The 18,035-nt window shown below is 45.4% G+C and overlaps 1 protein-coding gene across 1 annotated transcript in view; it reads left to right on the forward strand.

Moving 5' to 3' along the window:
- The window catches only part of ABHD12B (abhydrolase domain containing 12B), a 257,788-nt gene that overhangs the window by 135,050 nt on the left and 104,703 nt on the right, over positions 1-18,035 (forward strand). The window contains exon 4 of the mRNA XM_078662023.1: positions 11,738-11,857. Within this exon, the coding sequence (XP_078518149.1) occupies positions 11,738-11,857 (120 nt within the window). The remainder of the gene's footprint in view (positions 1-11,737; positions 11,858-18,035) is intronic.

Here is an 18,035-nt window from a genome sequence, read left to right on the forward strand (position 1 = left end):
GGAGCTGAATCTGGTGTCCGGGCCCTTTTGAGGCCTAGAAACGGGGACTTTACAATGAAATAACGTGCACACTGAGAAACGTGGCAACGTAACTTTACATAGGCCTAATACTCGTAGCTTTCACGAGAACTGGAAACTAGCATACTAGAAATGGACACAACTGTAATTGCGTCTTTAATCAAACATGGGGAATACATATGCATATTAATCATGCACACATAACATAAGATGGGGGACACGTAGGGACACAGAACATGGCAAAATTTACTTTTCCACATTCCCTCCTTGTCACTACGTTTCCATCAGGAAACATCAATATTCATGATACCATCTATCATTTCATACAGTATCATTTGCTCGTCTCGAATTGTCTTGGAACGGGATTTAGAACGGGACTTGGGACTAGGAATACAAGAGGTAGCACAAATGCCGCAAATCGCAGGGCCACATTGTAAACAGAGGCAGCAACTGAATATGATCGCTACTGCAATACCCAGAAATGACAATACTTTCCATCCCCAGGCGGAAATTATATTCCAGAACCAACCGGACCATGTCCAGGTGCCTGGATTTTGGTGTAACATATGGGCAATATTATGGAGTCTGGTAATAGCTGAATAAACAGACGGTGCGTTATTAGGAATGAAAATGCAGCAACTAGATCCGATGACTCTACATGCCCCGCCCCTATCGGCCAGTATGACGTCAAGGACGAGACGATTCTGGAGCACGACAATTCTCATAAAGGATTGCTCCTCGGTTAAATTACCTAGAGCAGAGGTAGTCTCAATCACTACTGCTTCAAGTGTTCTGGTTAATCTACGTATCAGTTTACTATTCACGACAGTACCTAAATAGGGGAAGACACCTTTATTGATATCTATGTATTGTTCTAGAGCAGTTTCAGTATAATCGACAATCGGGAGGTCTCTCTTGTGTCTAGTATGTACTAGGTGGGAATTCCTATGGTAGTCAGGTGGGGCTAGGAAAACTGGTGGCAGTAGGAAGGCAATGTAACAGGTTCCCTCCCAATCGAGGGGCAGACGAACATATGCGGTCTGACCACAAACAAAATAAGAATGACGTGAAGCTTTGAAAATAGATTTCCTACTGTCACTATACTTGACAATAGTAGTACAATCACTATGTCCTACATGTACGGAACCATTCTTTCGGACACATAATTCACCTTTGACTGGTAATACTGACATAGCAGGTAAGTCTGGAGTAGTATCAGACTGAACATTCAGGACCATAAAATTCGAAGAATAATTACCCAAATTATAAACTTCATTTTCTAGATCTAACCCTGTTCTGTGGGGAAGACCTTGCTTGTCTGGAAAACATGTACTGTTAAGAAAAGACATATCTGTTGAGGATGACGTTAACGTGGACCATGCTCCACACGAACCATTATGTGAAAATGGATAAGGAAAGAGTGGCAGAACTCCCTTCGATGTCTGGAAAGGGGGGAGTCGACCACACACCCAACAATTAGTGGCGTTGCTGGTCTGGTGTGAATAATGTAACATGCGGATAAAGGAATTATTACGCATAGCAAGACGATATGAGAGTTCATGAGGAGGCAGATCACTAAACGTGTGCTCTACTGTAACATTAGCAGACTTATTTACATTAGATACTGGGAAACACAAATAAAATGCATAACATGTGCAGGTAAACATAAGGCTGAAAAACAATATGAAACTTAGAAAAACGATACATCGGATTGAGTTTTGACTAACTCTCTCACTATGGGGGTCTATTTTATACATGTCAGAAACCGGTCTAACCGTTTCACCTAGGGGAGGACTTAGACAATCAAACTGGCTGACTTATTTTACTAGACCTTAATTTTTTCTTATACTCCTGCTGCGGAGTTTTCTCTAACAGGGAGGAATCTGTATCATTGTCTTTTGCGGGACAGTCCTTAAGAATAGTACTTTGGCAGTCTTTACAATCCTCGGAAATGTTCTTGGTAACAGGTTTTAGTCCAAAAAATCTTTTCACATGTGACAGGTGGACCCAGCCCTTCCTGCCTTCCAGCTTGACGGCAGTACGGGTGGCCAGGAGGACCTGTTTGGGTTCCTTCCAGCGAGGCTCCAGCGGACTTGAACGATCAAAGTTCCTCACAAGAACCATGCATCCGGGAACGATTTCATGCGGTGCCACCTCGGTATTGTCTGGAAATGCGGCGGCAACCTGTGAACGACAAGAGTGTAGGGCAGACATCAAGGAAGCTAGGTAATCTGTCAGCATATTACTTGAAACATCTGTAATACTTCGAGGTCTAGGTGTACCCCACATATTAGGGGGGCGGCCGAATACGACCTCATACGGGGACAGACCTGATCTGGAATGTGCGACCATGCGCATATAAAACAAAGCGACTGGCAGAGCTACTAGCCAGTCCACACCTTTCTCTTTACATATTTTAGCGATGCGGATTTTCAGGGTCTGATTATGTCTCTCTACGAGACCGGCTGCTTCAGGATGGCGTACACAATGGAACTTCCACTGGTACCCTAACAAAAGGGAAACATGTTTCATGAGCTCAGATGAGAATGGTTGGCCGTTATCAGAATATACGACCCTAGGGAGTCCGTAACGGGGGAAGAATTCACGAACCAACTGCTTGGCAGTGGTCGCGGCTGTGTAATCTGGAACTGGATATGCTTCTGTCCACCTGGACAAAGCGCATACAACTACAAGGACATACTTGAAACCTCGACATCGCTCCATCTGAATATAATCCATCTGGAGGACTTCAAAAGGGTGGTCAGGGGGCTGGAATCCACCTTGTTCCACCGGGACACTTTTACCTGGGTTAAACTGGCAACATATCATACAGGTACGGACTTTCTGCTTGGCTGCAGCTCGTAAATGCTTGTTGAACCAAATGTTCTGGATACTGTCTAACATAGCTTTTTCTCCTAAATGTGCTGGACTATGTGCGGTATTGATAATGACTTGAACCATAGAGTCGGGGAGAAACCATGTGGCTCTACCCTTCGTTACCCATCCCTGATCTGTCTGGACCCCTCCTTGTTCGGACCATTTCTTGATTTCATCGGGAGTAGCATGTAACTGGATATCTATGACATCTTGAGTAGGGTCCTTAACTGTCATACATGTAGTCGGATCTGGAGTATGTGTCTGTGTTGGATTAACTGAAACGTCTGGAGTCTGTGCTGTAAGCTTGGCTGTGCGATCTGCTAGATCATTACCGTGGGAAATAATATCAGTAACTTTCGTATGTGCTTTGCATTTCATGATAGCAATAGATGTCGGTAAGTGTATGGCATCTAACAGAGCTTGAATAAGGAGACCATGCTGAATCTTGGTTCCATGAGAAGTCATGAAACCTCTCTCCTGCCAGAGTACTCCAAAGTCGTGGACGACTCCGAATGCGTAGCGTGAATCTGTGTAAACATTAACTTTCTGGTTCTTGGCGTGTATGCAGGCTTGTGTCAGAGCAACTAGCTCTGCTGCTTGAGCAGACAGGGTGTCAATACGGTGTGTCTCTATAACTTCAGTGTCTGTAGTCACTGCATACGCGGCTACTAGTTCTCCTGTACTTGTTCTCATACATGAACCATCCACATAAAGTGTCAGGTCAGGATCTGGTAATGGAATATCTGTCAGACCTTGTCTTGGCTTTGTCATAATATTAACTACTTCCACACAGTCGTGTGTGGCAGGATTCGAATTAACTGACGGTAACAGTGTAGCAGGATTTAGAACGTTGCAGCGTCTGATTTCTATGTGTGGCTGGAACAGTGTCAATTCATAACCTGTTAAACGTGCAATTGTCAAGTGCTGAGTCTGTGTTCGGTTTAAAAGAACTTCCACGGAGTGTGGAACTTGTACTGTCAGGGAGTGTCCTAATACTATGGAATCACTTTGTCTGATAGCTAGTGCTGTGGCTGCAACTGACTTGAGGCACGCAGGCAGAGCCTGGGCTACAGGATCTAGTGTGCTCGAAAAATAAGCACAGGGCTTGTATTGTCCTGCTTGATCTTGTGTGAGAACAGATAATGCTGTACCTTCACGTTCTGTGACGAAAAGTGTAAAAGGCTTACTGTAGTTTGGTGTAGCTAGAACTGGAGCTTGGCATAAAGCTTTCTTTAACTCATTAAAACTAAGTGTATGTTCAGATGTCCAAGGGAGGACAGTCGAGACGGCTGCCTCCTGTGTCGTTAACTGTATCAGTGGCTTGGCTAGAAATGCATACTGAGGAATCCATTGTCTGCAGTAAGAAGTAAGGCCGATAAAAGCACGTACCTCCTTCTGGGTCTTGGGCTGAGGAAGACTTGCTATTAACTGGATACGGTCAGGTGTCAACTGCCTACCCCTCTTGGACAGTAAGTGGCCTAAATAGATCACTTGCTGGACACAGAATTGAAGCTTCGAAGGGGACACCTTGTGCCCCATCTCGGCAAGGAAATACAAGACTGTAAGGGATGCTCGCTCGCAAGCACGTTCAGAACGGGCTGTGATCAGTAGATCATCGACATACTGGAGCAGGGCAGTGTCAGTTGCCATGTGAATATTGTCTAGTTGTCTCTTAAGTGCTTGACTGTAAATACTAGGACTTTCTGTGAAACCTTGAGGAGCTCGTGTGAACATATAGCTCCTTCCATTTAAACAAAATCCGAAAAGAAACTGGCTGTCTGGATGAATGGGGACACTGAAAAATGCGTTCTTGAGGTCTATGACTGTAAAAAATGAGGCTTCGGAATCAATGGCTGTCAATAGGGAAGAGATATCTGGGACAACTGGGTACTGGGGAATAATACATTTATTGAGTTCTCGAAGATCAATCACTAATCGATATACTGGGGGTGCATTTGGATCAGTACGTTTCATGACTGGAATGATCGGAGAATTACATACATTGGAGTCAGTTTCTACAACTACTCCTTGAGCCATGAGCTCGTCAATAATTTTGGATAAGGCTGCTACAGCCTCAGGTGGCAATCTGTACTGTCTGATTCGTGGTAACACTACACCTGGTTTGAGAGTCACACGATGGGGTGTGATTTGCATATAACCAACATCAGTTGGACCTTGCGCCCATAGATGCTGCGGAACATTGGACAATCTCGGATCAAAATCTCGTAATACATAGTGACCCTTGAAGTCACGTAAGAACAGTCGTATTCCCTCTGGGGAGCAGCAAATAACTGCACCTAATTCTTTCAGTGTTTTAATACCTAACAAATTTTCTGGGCATGACTTCGTAAGTAACAGATCAGTAGTGCGGGACAATGGACCTACTTCTAGAGTAACTGGTTTAGATATCTCGTTTACAATAGGCTTTCCTGAAAATCCAAGGGAAACATTTCTAGAGCCTGAGAGCGGAGCCCCTGGAACCTCGGCGTGACTAATGGTGGTCCTACTTGCCCCTGTATCAATCAGAAACTTTCTGTCTTTCCCTAATACTTGACTATGAACATAGGGACCCTCTTGATCTACAGGTATCTCGATGAGAGGCAAGCCAACCTCCCTCTCTAGGCTGTTTCATGAATATGGCTGATACTCTGGATACTCGGACTGTGCATACTGGTACATCTGCTGTGTAACATGCTGTGTTGCAGCAATAGGCTGCGGTGCTGAAACTGTCTGTTGTGCATTCTGTGGCTGAGAAGTCTGTGAAACTTGTTCTTGTCTAGGCGGACGTGGTCTTTCTTTAGTCTTACCGGTAGCTATATTGTGTTTCAGAACTGCACACTCGTTTATAAAATGACCTGGCTGTTTACAATAATTGCATGTCCCTTTAACGGGAACCGCAGGATGACTGGCTTGATTCGTACCCCTCTTCTGACTGTCTTGAGGAACAGATTGTGCAACTAGTACTTTCATTTTCGTGTCTTTCATACGTTTTCTTTCGTGTTCTTGCTCTTCTCTGATTCTATTCTGGTGATACTGGAGCATCTGTAACATTTGGGACGGGGTATTAGCTTGCCAGGTACTTTCGACTTTCAAAACTCGATTCTTAACTTGTGGACTTGAATTCTCGACTAATTTAGTAACAAAAAGATGAGGGTATGACTCGCTACTTGTCTTGAGGCCACTGTTAATACTAAAGCATTTCTCAAATCTAGAATAAAAATCACTAGTGTCTTCGTCTTGTTTCTGTTTACAGGCTGAGATTGCATCCCAGTCTTCCTTTTTAGTGGCTAATAATCTTGGCAAAACTTGTATTAACAGTTCAGGTAATTCTTTACATTTCTCTCCAAGACCGGTACCTGGTACTCGTATCTTATCTTCAGCTTCTAGAGCTGTCCAATCGATCTTTTTCTCTCCCACCTCCCATTCCTTTTCCTTGAGTTTTTCATATACCCCTGCGGGCAACAGGACTTTTAACATTTTAATAATATCTGGATACGTGTATTCTCCCATACGGAGCATGTCTTTTAATTCTCGGTGGAACCCTGCTGGATCTTTGTCGTGACAGGGAATTAATTTCTTCATCTCTAAGAGTTCCATCTTTGTAATCGGGGTGTAAACAAATACTCTTTGCATTTCACCATCCGCTGTCCTAACTGGGTGTACTTCTCGTAACGGATTCTGTCTGTCTATGTAAAAGGGTTTACTTTCTGGGGGTGAGACATGAACAAAATGCGGGTTCAGGAACGTTCTATATTTGTGGCGCTGTTCTAGAATAACACTAATTAAATCGGTACCTAGACCTTTCCATCTATACTGGAGTAACTCGTTCAGGACATCATGTAACGAACCTGGATCAGAGTGCTGACCCTCATACAGAGTAATGAGGTGCTGGATCATATACATACCCACCAGTCGTTGCTCGGCTGGGGGCAGTTTCAGAAACATTTGTGCCACTATTTCATCTGGAAAAGTGGTAGAATCAGTAGTCCATCGGACTGCTGACCGGGCTATTTCTTGTTCGTGCATAGTACTTAACTCACTGTAACCGATTCGTGTTTTCAGAATGTGATCGGTAGCTTGAAATACTTGTTCTAGAGAACCTTGTTCTAGTGCTGGGTGAGGAACAGTTTTCTTGTAATCTAGACGTAAATGGCGGTCTGGAAATCTAGATTTTCCTACATACGCTATTCTGGAGGTATTCTCGTCCTCTACCTCTTCAGTAGAAGAGTCATTTTCTTTCTCGTTTACTTGTGCTGCTTTACGTTGTTCGTGTAACTTTATTATTTCTTTACGAATTTTCTTGTACATACTCTCTATACTACTAATGGTTCTGTGCTTACCCTCGGCTATATTATCACTCCACCTTGTCAGGATTCTCATTTCGGCCGGATCTTTAGTCGGGTAATCTTGTTCTCTTATTAGACAATTAATCAGAAACTTTAATATCATGAGCTGGATCTCAGCTTTCCTTTGAGACATGGCTTCGCCAATACTTTCTGGATCATCCCCTGTACGGATGAAACGATATATTCTGTCTAGATCTTCTTTCATATTCGGTAGGGTGTCCAAATACCCGGTCACCCGTCTTACACGGATGGAATATATAACTGTACTATCATCACCTGCAACTGGATCATAACGGCATTCAGTAAGAGCTCGTCGGATATCTGCAACGGACTTATATTTGGGCGTACGCTGTAACGCACTTTCATGTAACTCGACTAACGTTACACGTTGGTGTGGTGGCGGGGTACCAGGAGGACCTCCTCCTGCGGCCCCTAAACTAGAATCGTCGACTGATACTCTTCGTGCTGGCGCGGCGGGAAATTGTAATGTAGGCTGGACCGGGGGTACCGTAGCAGGTACTGCAAAAGGTGCCCCGGTGTCTGGAGGAGCAGGATTTACATTATTTACAGGAGCCGGCGGAACAGGATTTGCATATTCTGGGACTGTGTCGTCCAAATAGGACGAAATAAAAATATCAGCTGCGGTCGGTTTGTGACGTAGCTTGATCGGAACTAATGGTGGCGGAAAATTACTGGATGCCTCCGGGGTCGCTTTTGGCAAGCCCTCGGCAAGAAGAGGATACATACCCTTAATAAGGGCATTCCTCTGTCTGTCTGACTGTTCGGTTTTAACTCGTTCACCTATCTCGATTAATTCCTTTTCTTGGGCTCGTTCTAAGGATTCTCTACTTAATTCTGACTTTCTGATTTCTTTTTCGGTTCTTTTATGAGATTCTTTGCGCCATAACTCGATGGCATCTTTCTGTGACTGTCTGGCTTTCTTTTTCCATAATGCTTCTTCTACTCGCATGATGCACTCGGCATCCCATGTGCCTGATACGGGCCATCTATACTTTTCTTCTAACTCTTTGGTGTACTCTACCCATAAATCTAGATATAATATGGCACTTATGCCATGCTTCTGATACATAAAATGACCTGGACTGTCCCTAGGCGGGACAGGAACTGCTGCTTCTAACAGACCTTTTCTGGTTTTTAACTGACGTAATTTAGAAAATAAGGGCATGACTGAACTGTAATCTAGACACAATACAATACACAATGAACACGATAACTACACCACTTTCATACCACGACATTAAAATACATGAAGAACATTTAAAATAACAGTTCGAACAGAATACTACCTGGAATACTGAAAACAGAATACATGAATCTTCTCGAGAACAGAACTGACTAGAACAGAAACTAGATGCACTGCTAAAACAGTACGAAACTTACCGGTCTCATAAAGAGACACGTCAGGACCCGCATCCACCGAAGTGGACACTTCGTTTTGGGTCTGTGTACCACCAAAACCCACGGACCAGAGTCAATTAGATTGACCCTGTCTAGATACTACCCCAGCAACGGTACTCACCGGGCAGCAAGAACGGAAGGCCTCGGACTGGACTGGACTGCTTCGACGCCGGACGGACGAACTTCGGACTTCAGTTACGGGTGGGCCTCCGGATACCTCGGACCTTGGACTCTCGGCTTGGGCTCTGGTCGGGACTCGCCGCGTTCCTCCACCGCCTCGTCTGGATGCTGGACCGCCACCTCCGTCTCCTCCGTGGGCCTGAGGGATACTTGAAGCAGAAATATCTGCACGTGCACGGTATGGTTCCGTCACGGCTGCAGAGGGTCAGGGGGCCGGCGTGGCTTCACCGGCGCGTGGGGAAAGGGCAAGTCCCTATTCGGGCGCCATTATGTGGTAAATAAATAAATAATACCTCTATTTTTGAATGAATATATGAATAACAGATAGCTCAATAAATAAGAGTCAAGATTCGAGGTAGTAGGAGTTTGCAGGTTTAATACAGCATAAGGACAGGAACAGGACAACCTGCATGGGAACAGGATGGCAGCGCTGCCGGGGGCAGGATCAAGGAAAAGGAATCGGCGTAAGGGAATGGGTAACATTTAATAACAGTGCACAAGCATATATACTAAAACAATTGCATTACAGTGAATACAATAGGCGGAGCAGTGGGTGTGGTCAATAGCAGTCGCGAAAGATAAGGGTGAAAGTGGGTGTAACAGGAGGCGTATACATAAACATGTGATGTAAACGTAACAGAATATGTCATAAATGGGGCGGAAACATGGAGGGGGCTACCTAAGGAGCCGGGACCTCTGACCTGATGGTGCGCGCAAACTGACAATGACGTGTTACTAGGAGAAGCTGGGGGCTATGAACTCTGCGCTAGGAGTAGAGACTGAAATCTGGAGAGTCAGGGCGACATGTACCTAAACCCTATCTAGTATCTAATGTTTAGAGGACATGTTGATATAAACTAAGAGTCAGGAGGGGAGAGGCTAACAGACTCTTAGACTGGAGCATGCATTATTCTACATGTAGTGCGTGTTGAGGAATATTAAATGACCATAAATACAGTAATTCTCTTACATGGAGACGTAAAGGCTAGACAATGACGGAAACTATTGATGCGATTCAGTAGCTTAGGAATGCAGAGAAGGAAGGCTGGACTGATAACTAGAATCATAACATACTCTTGGCAGACTCGTAGGCAGAGCCAGGCCGAGCCGGGCACTGTGAGGCAGGAAGTAAGTGAAGGGTCGAGGATACAGGTGGGGGCTGTATCGCTCCTCAGCGAGGGTTCAGGAGACAGGAGCTGAATCTGGTGTCCGGGCCCTTTTGAGGCCTAGAAACGGGGACTTTACAATGAAATAACGTGCACACTGAGAAACGTGGCAACGTAACTTTACATAGGCCTAATACTCGTAGCTTTCACGAGAACTGGAAACTAGCATACTAGAAATGGACACAACTGTAATTGCGTCTTTAATCAAACATGGGGAATACATATGCATATTAATCATGCACACATAACATAAGATGGGGGACACGTAGGGACACAGAACATGGCAAAATTTACTTTTCCACATGTGACTGGAACAAAACTCATTCTTGAGTTTCAGTCCTTTCTCAGATGAATCAACAACGTTCCTTTCCCAGTTTAGCGGCTTTCCTGACCCACAGCATTCAACCCATGTAGGCTATCTGCTTGTTTTTGGTATATATAAGGGAAATTGTGAACTCCTGAGTTCACCTGACCACTACTTCCCACAGGTCCGCCTCTAAACCTGCGCCTCTGCTATTGAGGTAGGGAGCGGGCTGATTGACACAGTCCCTGTCATCAGTAGTTGGACACCTCTCTCAGGGTAAACCTGAGAGCCTCAGGTAATGATGTAAAATCAAGAACTACTTTGGGGGTAACTACAAATGCAGCTTTGTGGACACCTAAAAGAATGCAGCTGCATGGCTCATTCTCCATGTGATAGATGGCAAAATTCCATGAGTCTCGCGTCCTTTATCTCAACACCAGCCTTGACATTCATTGCAATGTTGTCATTGAAGGGTGCCCCAGCTCTGGCTGCCAATGGAACATTCAGCATAGAAGAGCTATCAATGCAGATGCATTAAGAATAAACAGTTAGATTGTGGCAAATGCACCAAGTTTATACTAAGTAAAAACGGAGATACACTGTCTCCATCCTTGCTAAACAGGTGTCCTACACTAAAAGGGGGACCATAGACCTCATGAGGGTCACACTTACAGCAGCCCTATCAACCATAAAACTATTGCACGCGTCTCTTGGTCTGTGTGTTTATGTATGGATGCCTGCGTGGCAGGTAGTCTGTGTGCTATGGTGCCATTAGCTCACTATGCATGGACACCTCTTTGCGTGCTTGTGTGTGTGAGTTACTGAAAGTGTGTTCGTCTTTGTCACATAAATGGCTGTAGGTATGCTGCTTCATCTGTATAATTGCTTATTTGAGTCATCGTGGCAGGGTCGCAGTAAGTTGAACACTTGCCACTGACGTTTGTAGTGAGTTCGTGTGGCAAGTTTGAACCCCAATTGACATTCTCCTTAGGGTGGTGAACTGTGTCCCACTGAAATGGTTAAAAGTAGCACACATTATTTGCAGCACTTTAGAAACAGTAGGAGTGAGTTGTACCTCATACAAAAGTCAAACCTATTGGCTTTATCAATAATATGCTTGCTTCTGTTTAAATGCTAGGTGGGAACACCTATTCTTTCAGCCCGTCAATCGTGCACTGAATGTAAAAGTTAGGAAAGAAAGCAGCACTGCCTGCCAATTTGTACACCACACACACCTCTTGTCGAGGGACTTCTACCGAGAATCCCAGGCACACCGACTCTTACTTTTCTCGAGCAGTAATTACTGGATCATTAACTTGATTACTTAATACCAGCTTTTATCATCAGTGCCTCGCTCTCTCTCAGCTGGGCGCTAATTGCATGTGTTGTGAAGTCGGTCACTGATTGCGCTTTGTTTTCTCCCGCAGGCACGCCGTCCCTGCCAGCAGAGGGGACGAAGCTCGTGGCCGGAACCAGGACTGGTTTCAAGCATCTCTTGCAGACGACAACCCGGCTGTCATTTATCTCCATGGAAACGGCGGCACAAGGTGATTCATTATACATGCATGCTCTGAAAACTAAAACCGTTCCCGTGCAGCCTACCTGCACTCAAAGTTAAATCGAGGGGAAGACACAGGTCAACCAACACGTCATCCCTCAAGTCACATTTCTAAAGTTTAAGAACCTGGAACCATGTACCCCAATATAGTGGCAAGAAAATGGATTCTGTTTCGTCTTCAGTAAACTGTTCGCAGCAACAAGCTTTATTAATGTGTCAAATGTAAGTGGCATTAGAAATATATATAGATTTGTGAGCTTGGCTATTGTGGATGCAGAAACCGCAAGGACAGTGCCTTCTTAAGGATGTGTGAGGCCCCGCGCAAGGCATATTTTTTGTCCTTCTGTTCGGGTGACCTTTTAATTGATTCCAAATTTTCAGTTAATTTAAGCCCTGATAAATTACCCATTTTCAGTTAATTAAAGCCTTCAGGATGCCAAGCAATATTGAATTATATATTACATTTAAGAAATGGGAACACGCAAAACCAGCTGTACCTACGGTCAAGCTTCTGGCACCCATCATCCAAAGAGTGTCGAAAGAAATCTTAAACAAGCATTGATAACACGATTTCTTTTTGCGCTTAGAGCTCGTTCTTTTAACCAGAACAATATTTTATGTGGCAGTAATTGCCTAAATCCCCTAAATTTTCGGAAAAACACAGTAAAGGGTACAGTGGATGTATAGTGGAATACTGGGAGAATATGACATGAGCACAGAGCTTGAAATTGTAACTTTAATTTCCAAATATCTGTAATCATAGTACATCCATCTTCAAAACCGTCAGTTTTGCGGCGATAGGGACAAATCACAGAAGTGCAGCAAGATTTGTTACCTTTCCATCAGGAAAAATACAATCATTTTCACCTTAATCCTCTTTAAATCATTTGTCCCTCCTCTTTTCTTTCTGTGTGCACACTTCTCTGTCTAGAAAGAAACAGCCTCCAAGCCTCCAAACTCTGCTGAGTAAGAGAAATGGGAGCAGGCAAGAGACAAGAAGGATAGAGCGGCAAAAAGAATGGTAAAGGGTGAGAGGTGAAGTAGAGGGAGCAGAAAGGTAGAGATGAAGTAGTGAGATAGGTGAAGTAGGGAGAGAGCAAAATAAAGAGATAGAAGTATGGGAGTTGAAATATAGTGACAAAGTAGTAGGAAGAAGGAGCTCCAGATGTAGAAAGGGAGGAAGAGAGAGATGGATAAGGGTTTAGAGCAGGTATCTCAAAATACCGGTAGCTCGCGGAACCCCCATGAGTAGCCTCCCTGCCCCTTAATTTTCGTCTCTGCATAGTGGACTGCGTGCATATTGAAATAGACAATGTTTAATTTCCCCTGAACTATTCAAAATACCTTGGGGCATATTTATCCATTACTAATGAGCCATTCAGAAAGTTATTGGTGCAGTAGGGCCAGACAAATGGAGGGTTCGGGAAAAAGGGGGTATGGTGTAGGGCTCAAGGCTCCAAGTGCAACTTTAATGACAGAAGAACTATCATTAGGAAGTCCTCAGTGTCTCTGCTATTACTATCAGAAGCGGTATTGCACACCCTGCCATACGTTGAGTGTGGATCCTCAGATGTCCATCACAATGTATGGGCAAGGGTGAAATGGGGAGTGAGCTTTGTTTGGTCATAATGGGGTTTTTCTGACACAGAAGAGTTGATGTAGCTTTCCACCTCCTGCAGGCATAAGACATCATCCTCCTCTTTCGGCCACCATCCTGCTGCAGTACCTTGTGGTGCATGGTGTGTAAGCTTTAATCTTATCTTTCCTCCTAATAGCAATTCCACTGGCTACTTGCCAGTAGTGCTGTGAGCAGTGTTTCTGTAATCTCTCAGGGTTTGTTAGAGCACCTACGATAAGTGATTTTCATTGAGTTGTGTAACTCTTATAGTCGTTATAAGAGTTCTCATGAACCGATACTATGCTATTTGCCTGGATTTAGAGGGGAGTGGTTTTCGAGTAATGAGAAACCTTATAATTAGGGAAGCCATACAATTATTATTTTCTATTGAATTGAAAGCCTATTGCCAGACTTAAACATTTGTAAGTGTCCCAAAAATGGGGAAGATCTTTTGCACACCTGGGATAACAACATCAGCAGGGGGTTGGAAGTCACCTTTTAATATGTTTATGTTTGTTTATGTTTTTGGAATTTTTATTGCGCACAACTACCCTGGGGTGTCTCGGCGCATGTCGAACTTCCTGGGACAGAAAGCAGCCAGATGATCATTGATTAAATAACCAGGTTTTCAGGAGTTTACGGAAGATGATGAGAGTGGGACTGGTTTTGATGAACAGAGGGAGAGAGTTCCATAGCCTGGGGGTTGCTACTAAGAAACGTCTGTCTCCCCAGGTAGTGATTCTGGTACGTGGGACAGAAAGAAGATGGGTGGAGGATGAGCGAAGTGATCTTTTTGGAACGTAGATCCGAAAAGCATCCTTAAGAAACCTGGGTCCTGAGTCATTGATGGCTTTATAGGCAATGCAGAGTGCCTTAAACTTTATCCGACTCTTGACCCTTAGCCAATGCAGGTGACGTATGGCCAAGGAGGTGGGGCGGTGACTGGGGATGCCGAGCAAAATTCTGGCTGCAGGGTTTTGGACTGATTGTAGTTTGGTTAAGACGTGTTCTTGGGTGTTGAGGAAGAGAGCGTTGCCATAATCCATCTTGGGAAAAACGAGGGTGGTGATCAGTGTTTTTCCTGCAGCTGGAGGGAGATATGGCAACAGCTTCTTAATCTTCCTCAGCATATAGAAGGAGGATGAGACCACTGCATTCACGTGATGCTTGAATAACAGCTTGTCATCGAACATAACACAGAGGTTTCTGACCTTGGCAACCGGAGTGGGAGGGGAACCCATTTCAATGGGCCACCAGGTGGAGGACCATTCCGGTGAAAGGTTGCCAAAGGTCATCACCTCGGTTTTGTCCGAATTTCATTTCAAGCAGTTACTTGACATCCATGAGCCGATGGCCAACATCCCCTCCCGGAATCTTTCAGCAACGGCTGGTCCATCCTTATGTACCGCCAACACCAATTGGGTGTCATCCGCATAGGTGGTTAAGCGCAGCCCATGTGCTTTTATCACCCTCGCCAGATCCGCCACATATATATTAAATAATGTGGGGCTTAGCGAGGAGCCCTGGGGCACCCCGCACGGAAGGGTGAAGGTAGGCGAGTAGAAGGAGCCCAGTTTCACCGTCTGCGTGCGGTTGGCCAGAAATGAAGCAATAAGGTCCCTGTCAAAATGGGAGACCCCCAGGAATGTGACACGGTCGATCAAGATGGAGTGATCGACCGTGTCAAAGGCAGCGGACAGAACTAGGAGTATTAGGACCGCCGCCCCACCCTGGTCCATTATAGTCCTAATCTCGTCAGAGGCCTTTATCAGAGCGGTTTCTGTGCTATGGCACTTCCAGAACCCGAACTGGGTATCATCTAGAAGTTGGTGACTGTCGATGAACCCTGAAAGCTGGTTGTCCATAACTGCTTCAAATATTTTGGCCGGGAATGGGAGGCAGGCGATCGGTCTGTAACTAGCTGAATCCGCGGGGTCCAAGGACGTTTTTTTTAACAGGGGCTTGATGACTGCCTTTTTCCGGATTTCAGGATAAATGCCTGTCTGGAAAATGGAATTACATAAGTCCGTGAGCGGGGGAGTAATAACCTCAGTGAGAGCGCTCAGTATGGAAGGGGGACAAAGGTCTAAAGGAGATCCAGATTTGATGGAAGTGATCAGTTTGCTGATCAGGTCTGTCGAGGCCCGCTGGAAATTGGAGAAAATAGGTGTGTTTAAAGGGGCCGGAGGAGGGGGGTCAGGGTGATCTGAGCATTTAGGGAGGGAAAAAGATGAATAGATATTGGTGACCTTGGTAGAAAAGAAAGTTGCTACCTCATTACAAAGATCTTGAGATGGCTCAATGAAAGGTCCTGTCGGAGGGTTAGAGAGAGAATCGACTACTTGAAGTAGCCTTCTTGTTGAGTTCTGGGCTGATTCTATCTGGGCCTGAAAAAAAGCGCTTTTATGTTTAATAATGGATCTTTTGTATAGTGCTAGCGCATCCTTGTAGGTTTGCTTGTCCAAAGGACTGTAATGCTTGCGCCAGCGTCTTTCTAAATTCCTACAATACTGCCGTTGTAGTCGTAGATCCTCAGTGAACCATTGGGCAGATGGCGTGACTTGGTTAGAAATGATGGATTTTGCCGGGGCTACTTGATTAATAGCATCCAGAATCCACTTCTGGTACCTGCTTGACAGAAGACTGGGGTGTGGTGATGCCTCGTAGGGAGATCCAGCCAGAATAATGGACAATGAGGGGTAGTCCAAGTTTTTCCAGGCTCAGGTACTAATGGGGGTACGAGATGAGGACTGAGGAGGGTTGGGGTTATGAGCCAAAATGGTGAAAACGACTGCAAGGTGGTCTGACCATACTACAGGAAGAACAGTGACGAGTGAGATATTGGGGCGGTTGGTGAACAAACCATCAAGCGTGTGACCTGCTTGATGAGTAGGGGCTGCCACTAACTGCTGTAGACCTACCGTGAGTAGATCAGTAATAAGTTGAGTGGTATCTTTGTTCCCTACGACTTCCAGATGAAAATTGAAGTCCCCCAAAATGGTATAGTCAGAATGGGATAAGGAGAGTTCCGTAAATTCGTCAAGGGCTGATAGGAAGTGGGTATGCGGGCCAGGGGGACGGTATAAAAGAATTCCTTTAAAAACTTGGTTTTGGTTAAGAGTAATGGAAAAGGTACAGGCTTCACAGTCCAATCGATGAACAAGTTCGATTTTAGAGTGAAAAACCGCTTTATGAATAATGGCTAAACAACCTCCTCTCCCCGTAGTTCTGTCTTGTCTTACCACACAGAAGCCCTCCGGTGTGGCGGAACAGAAATCTGGGCCGGAGGCAGCATCTCCCCAGGATTCAGTTATAAACAGGATGTCCAGCTCCTGGCTTGCTATGAATTCCCTGATGTCTAAGCTATGTTTTGGGAGGGAGCGGGCGTTAATAAGCGCCGAGCGAAAATAGCGCTTAGGTGTGGGGCTAATACCATAAGCAGAAGGCATAGGAAATGGGAGAGTGTAATTACAGCCTGGGCAAGGGGCAGGGGCGGACACAAGGCAGCTAGGAGGGGGCAAGTGTTGACACCGCGTGTTAGTGGTAGGTGTATTGAGTTCCCGCAACTGAGAAGAGGAGTAGCGCAAAGAGGTGCTATGAGTATCAAAGTGCCCAGGGCCAGGGGGAGTGGCCCTGGGCCCGGTACAGGCACGGACGGGCACAGATGGGCTTGCCTCTGGGGCGCCATCGGCGCGGACGGGAAGAGGGATTCATTTTATCGTGTATGAGCCCCCGATCGGCCGAACACTAGAGCGCTGTCCTCGTCCTCAGGAAAGATGGCGCCCGTAGTTCGTGCTGCGAGGGGTCGGAGGGCGGTGGACAACAGAAGCCCCAAATCGGCTTCCGGATGCCCCGGTAATCCCCAGAGAAAGGCTCTGCAGGTAGGGAAATGCGGCAAGGGGGGGGAGCAGAATGAGATATACAATGTGCAAAATACAGCGTTATTTAAAATGTAATAAGTGCTAAATGCAGGAGCAGTTAAAATCGTGCTGGCAGATAGTCAAATTAAAAATGATTACAATCTTAGCCCTAAACTCCCGGCTTCCGCCTCAGGAGTCCTTGTTTAAATGAAGAACGAGGAAACAGCTGCTCTTTTATCGTGTATGAGCCCCCGATCGGCCGAACACTAGAGCGCTGTCCTCGTCCTCAGCAAAGATGGCGCCCGTAGTTCCTGCCGCGAGGGGTCGAGGGCGGTGGACAACAGAAGCCCCAAATCGGCTTCCTGATGCCCCGGTAATCCCCAGAGAAAGGCCCCGCAGGTAGGGAAATGCGGCAAGGGGGGGGAGCAGAATGAGATATACAATGTGCAAAATACAGCGTTATTTAAAATTTAATAAGTGCTAAATGCAGGAGCAGTTAAAATCGTGCTGGCAGATAGTCAAATTAAAAATGATTACAATCTTAGCCCTAAACTCCCGGCTTCCGCCTCAGGAGTCCTTGTTTAAATACAGGAGAGAAGCACCCTGGCTTTTCGGTCTTGGATGAAGCATCGAAAGAAGTTCTGTAATCTGGAACCAATGATAAAGATATGAATGAGGCGAGGCCAGAT

The sequence above is a fragment of the Lissotriton helveticus genome, chromosome 9 (genome assembly GCF_964261635.1).
Source record: "Lissotriton helveticus chromosome 9, aLisHel1.1, whole genome shotgun sequence".
Taxonomy (NCBI): domain Eukaryota; kingdom Metazoa; phylum Chordata; class Amphibia; order Caudata; family Salamandridae; genus Lissotriton; species Lissotriton helveticus.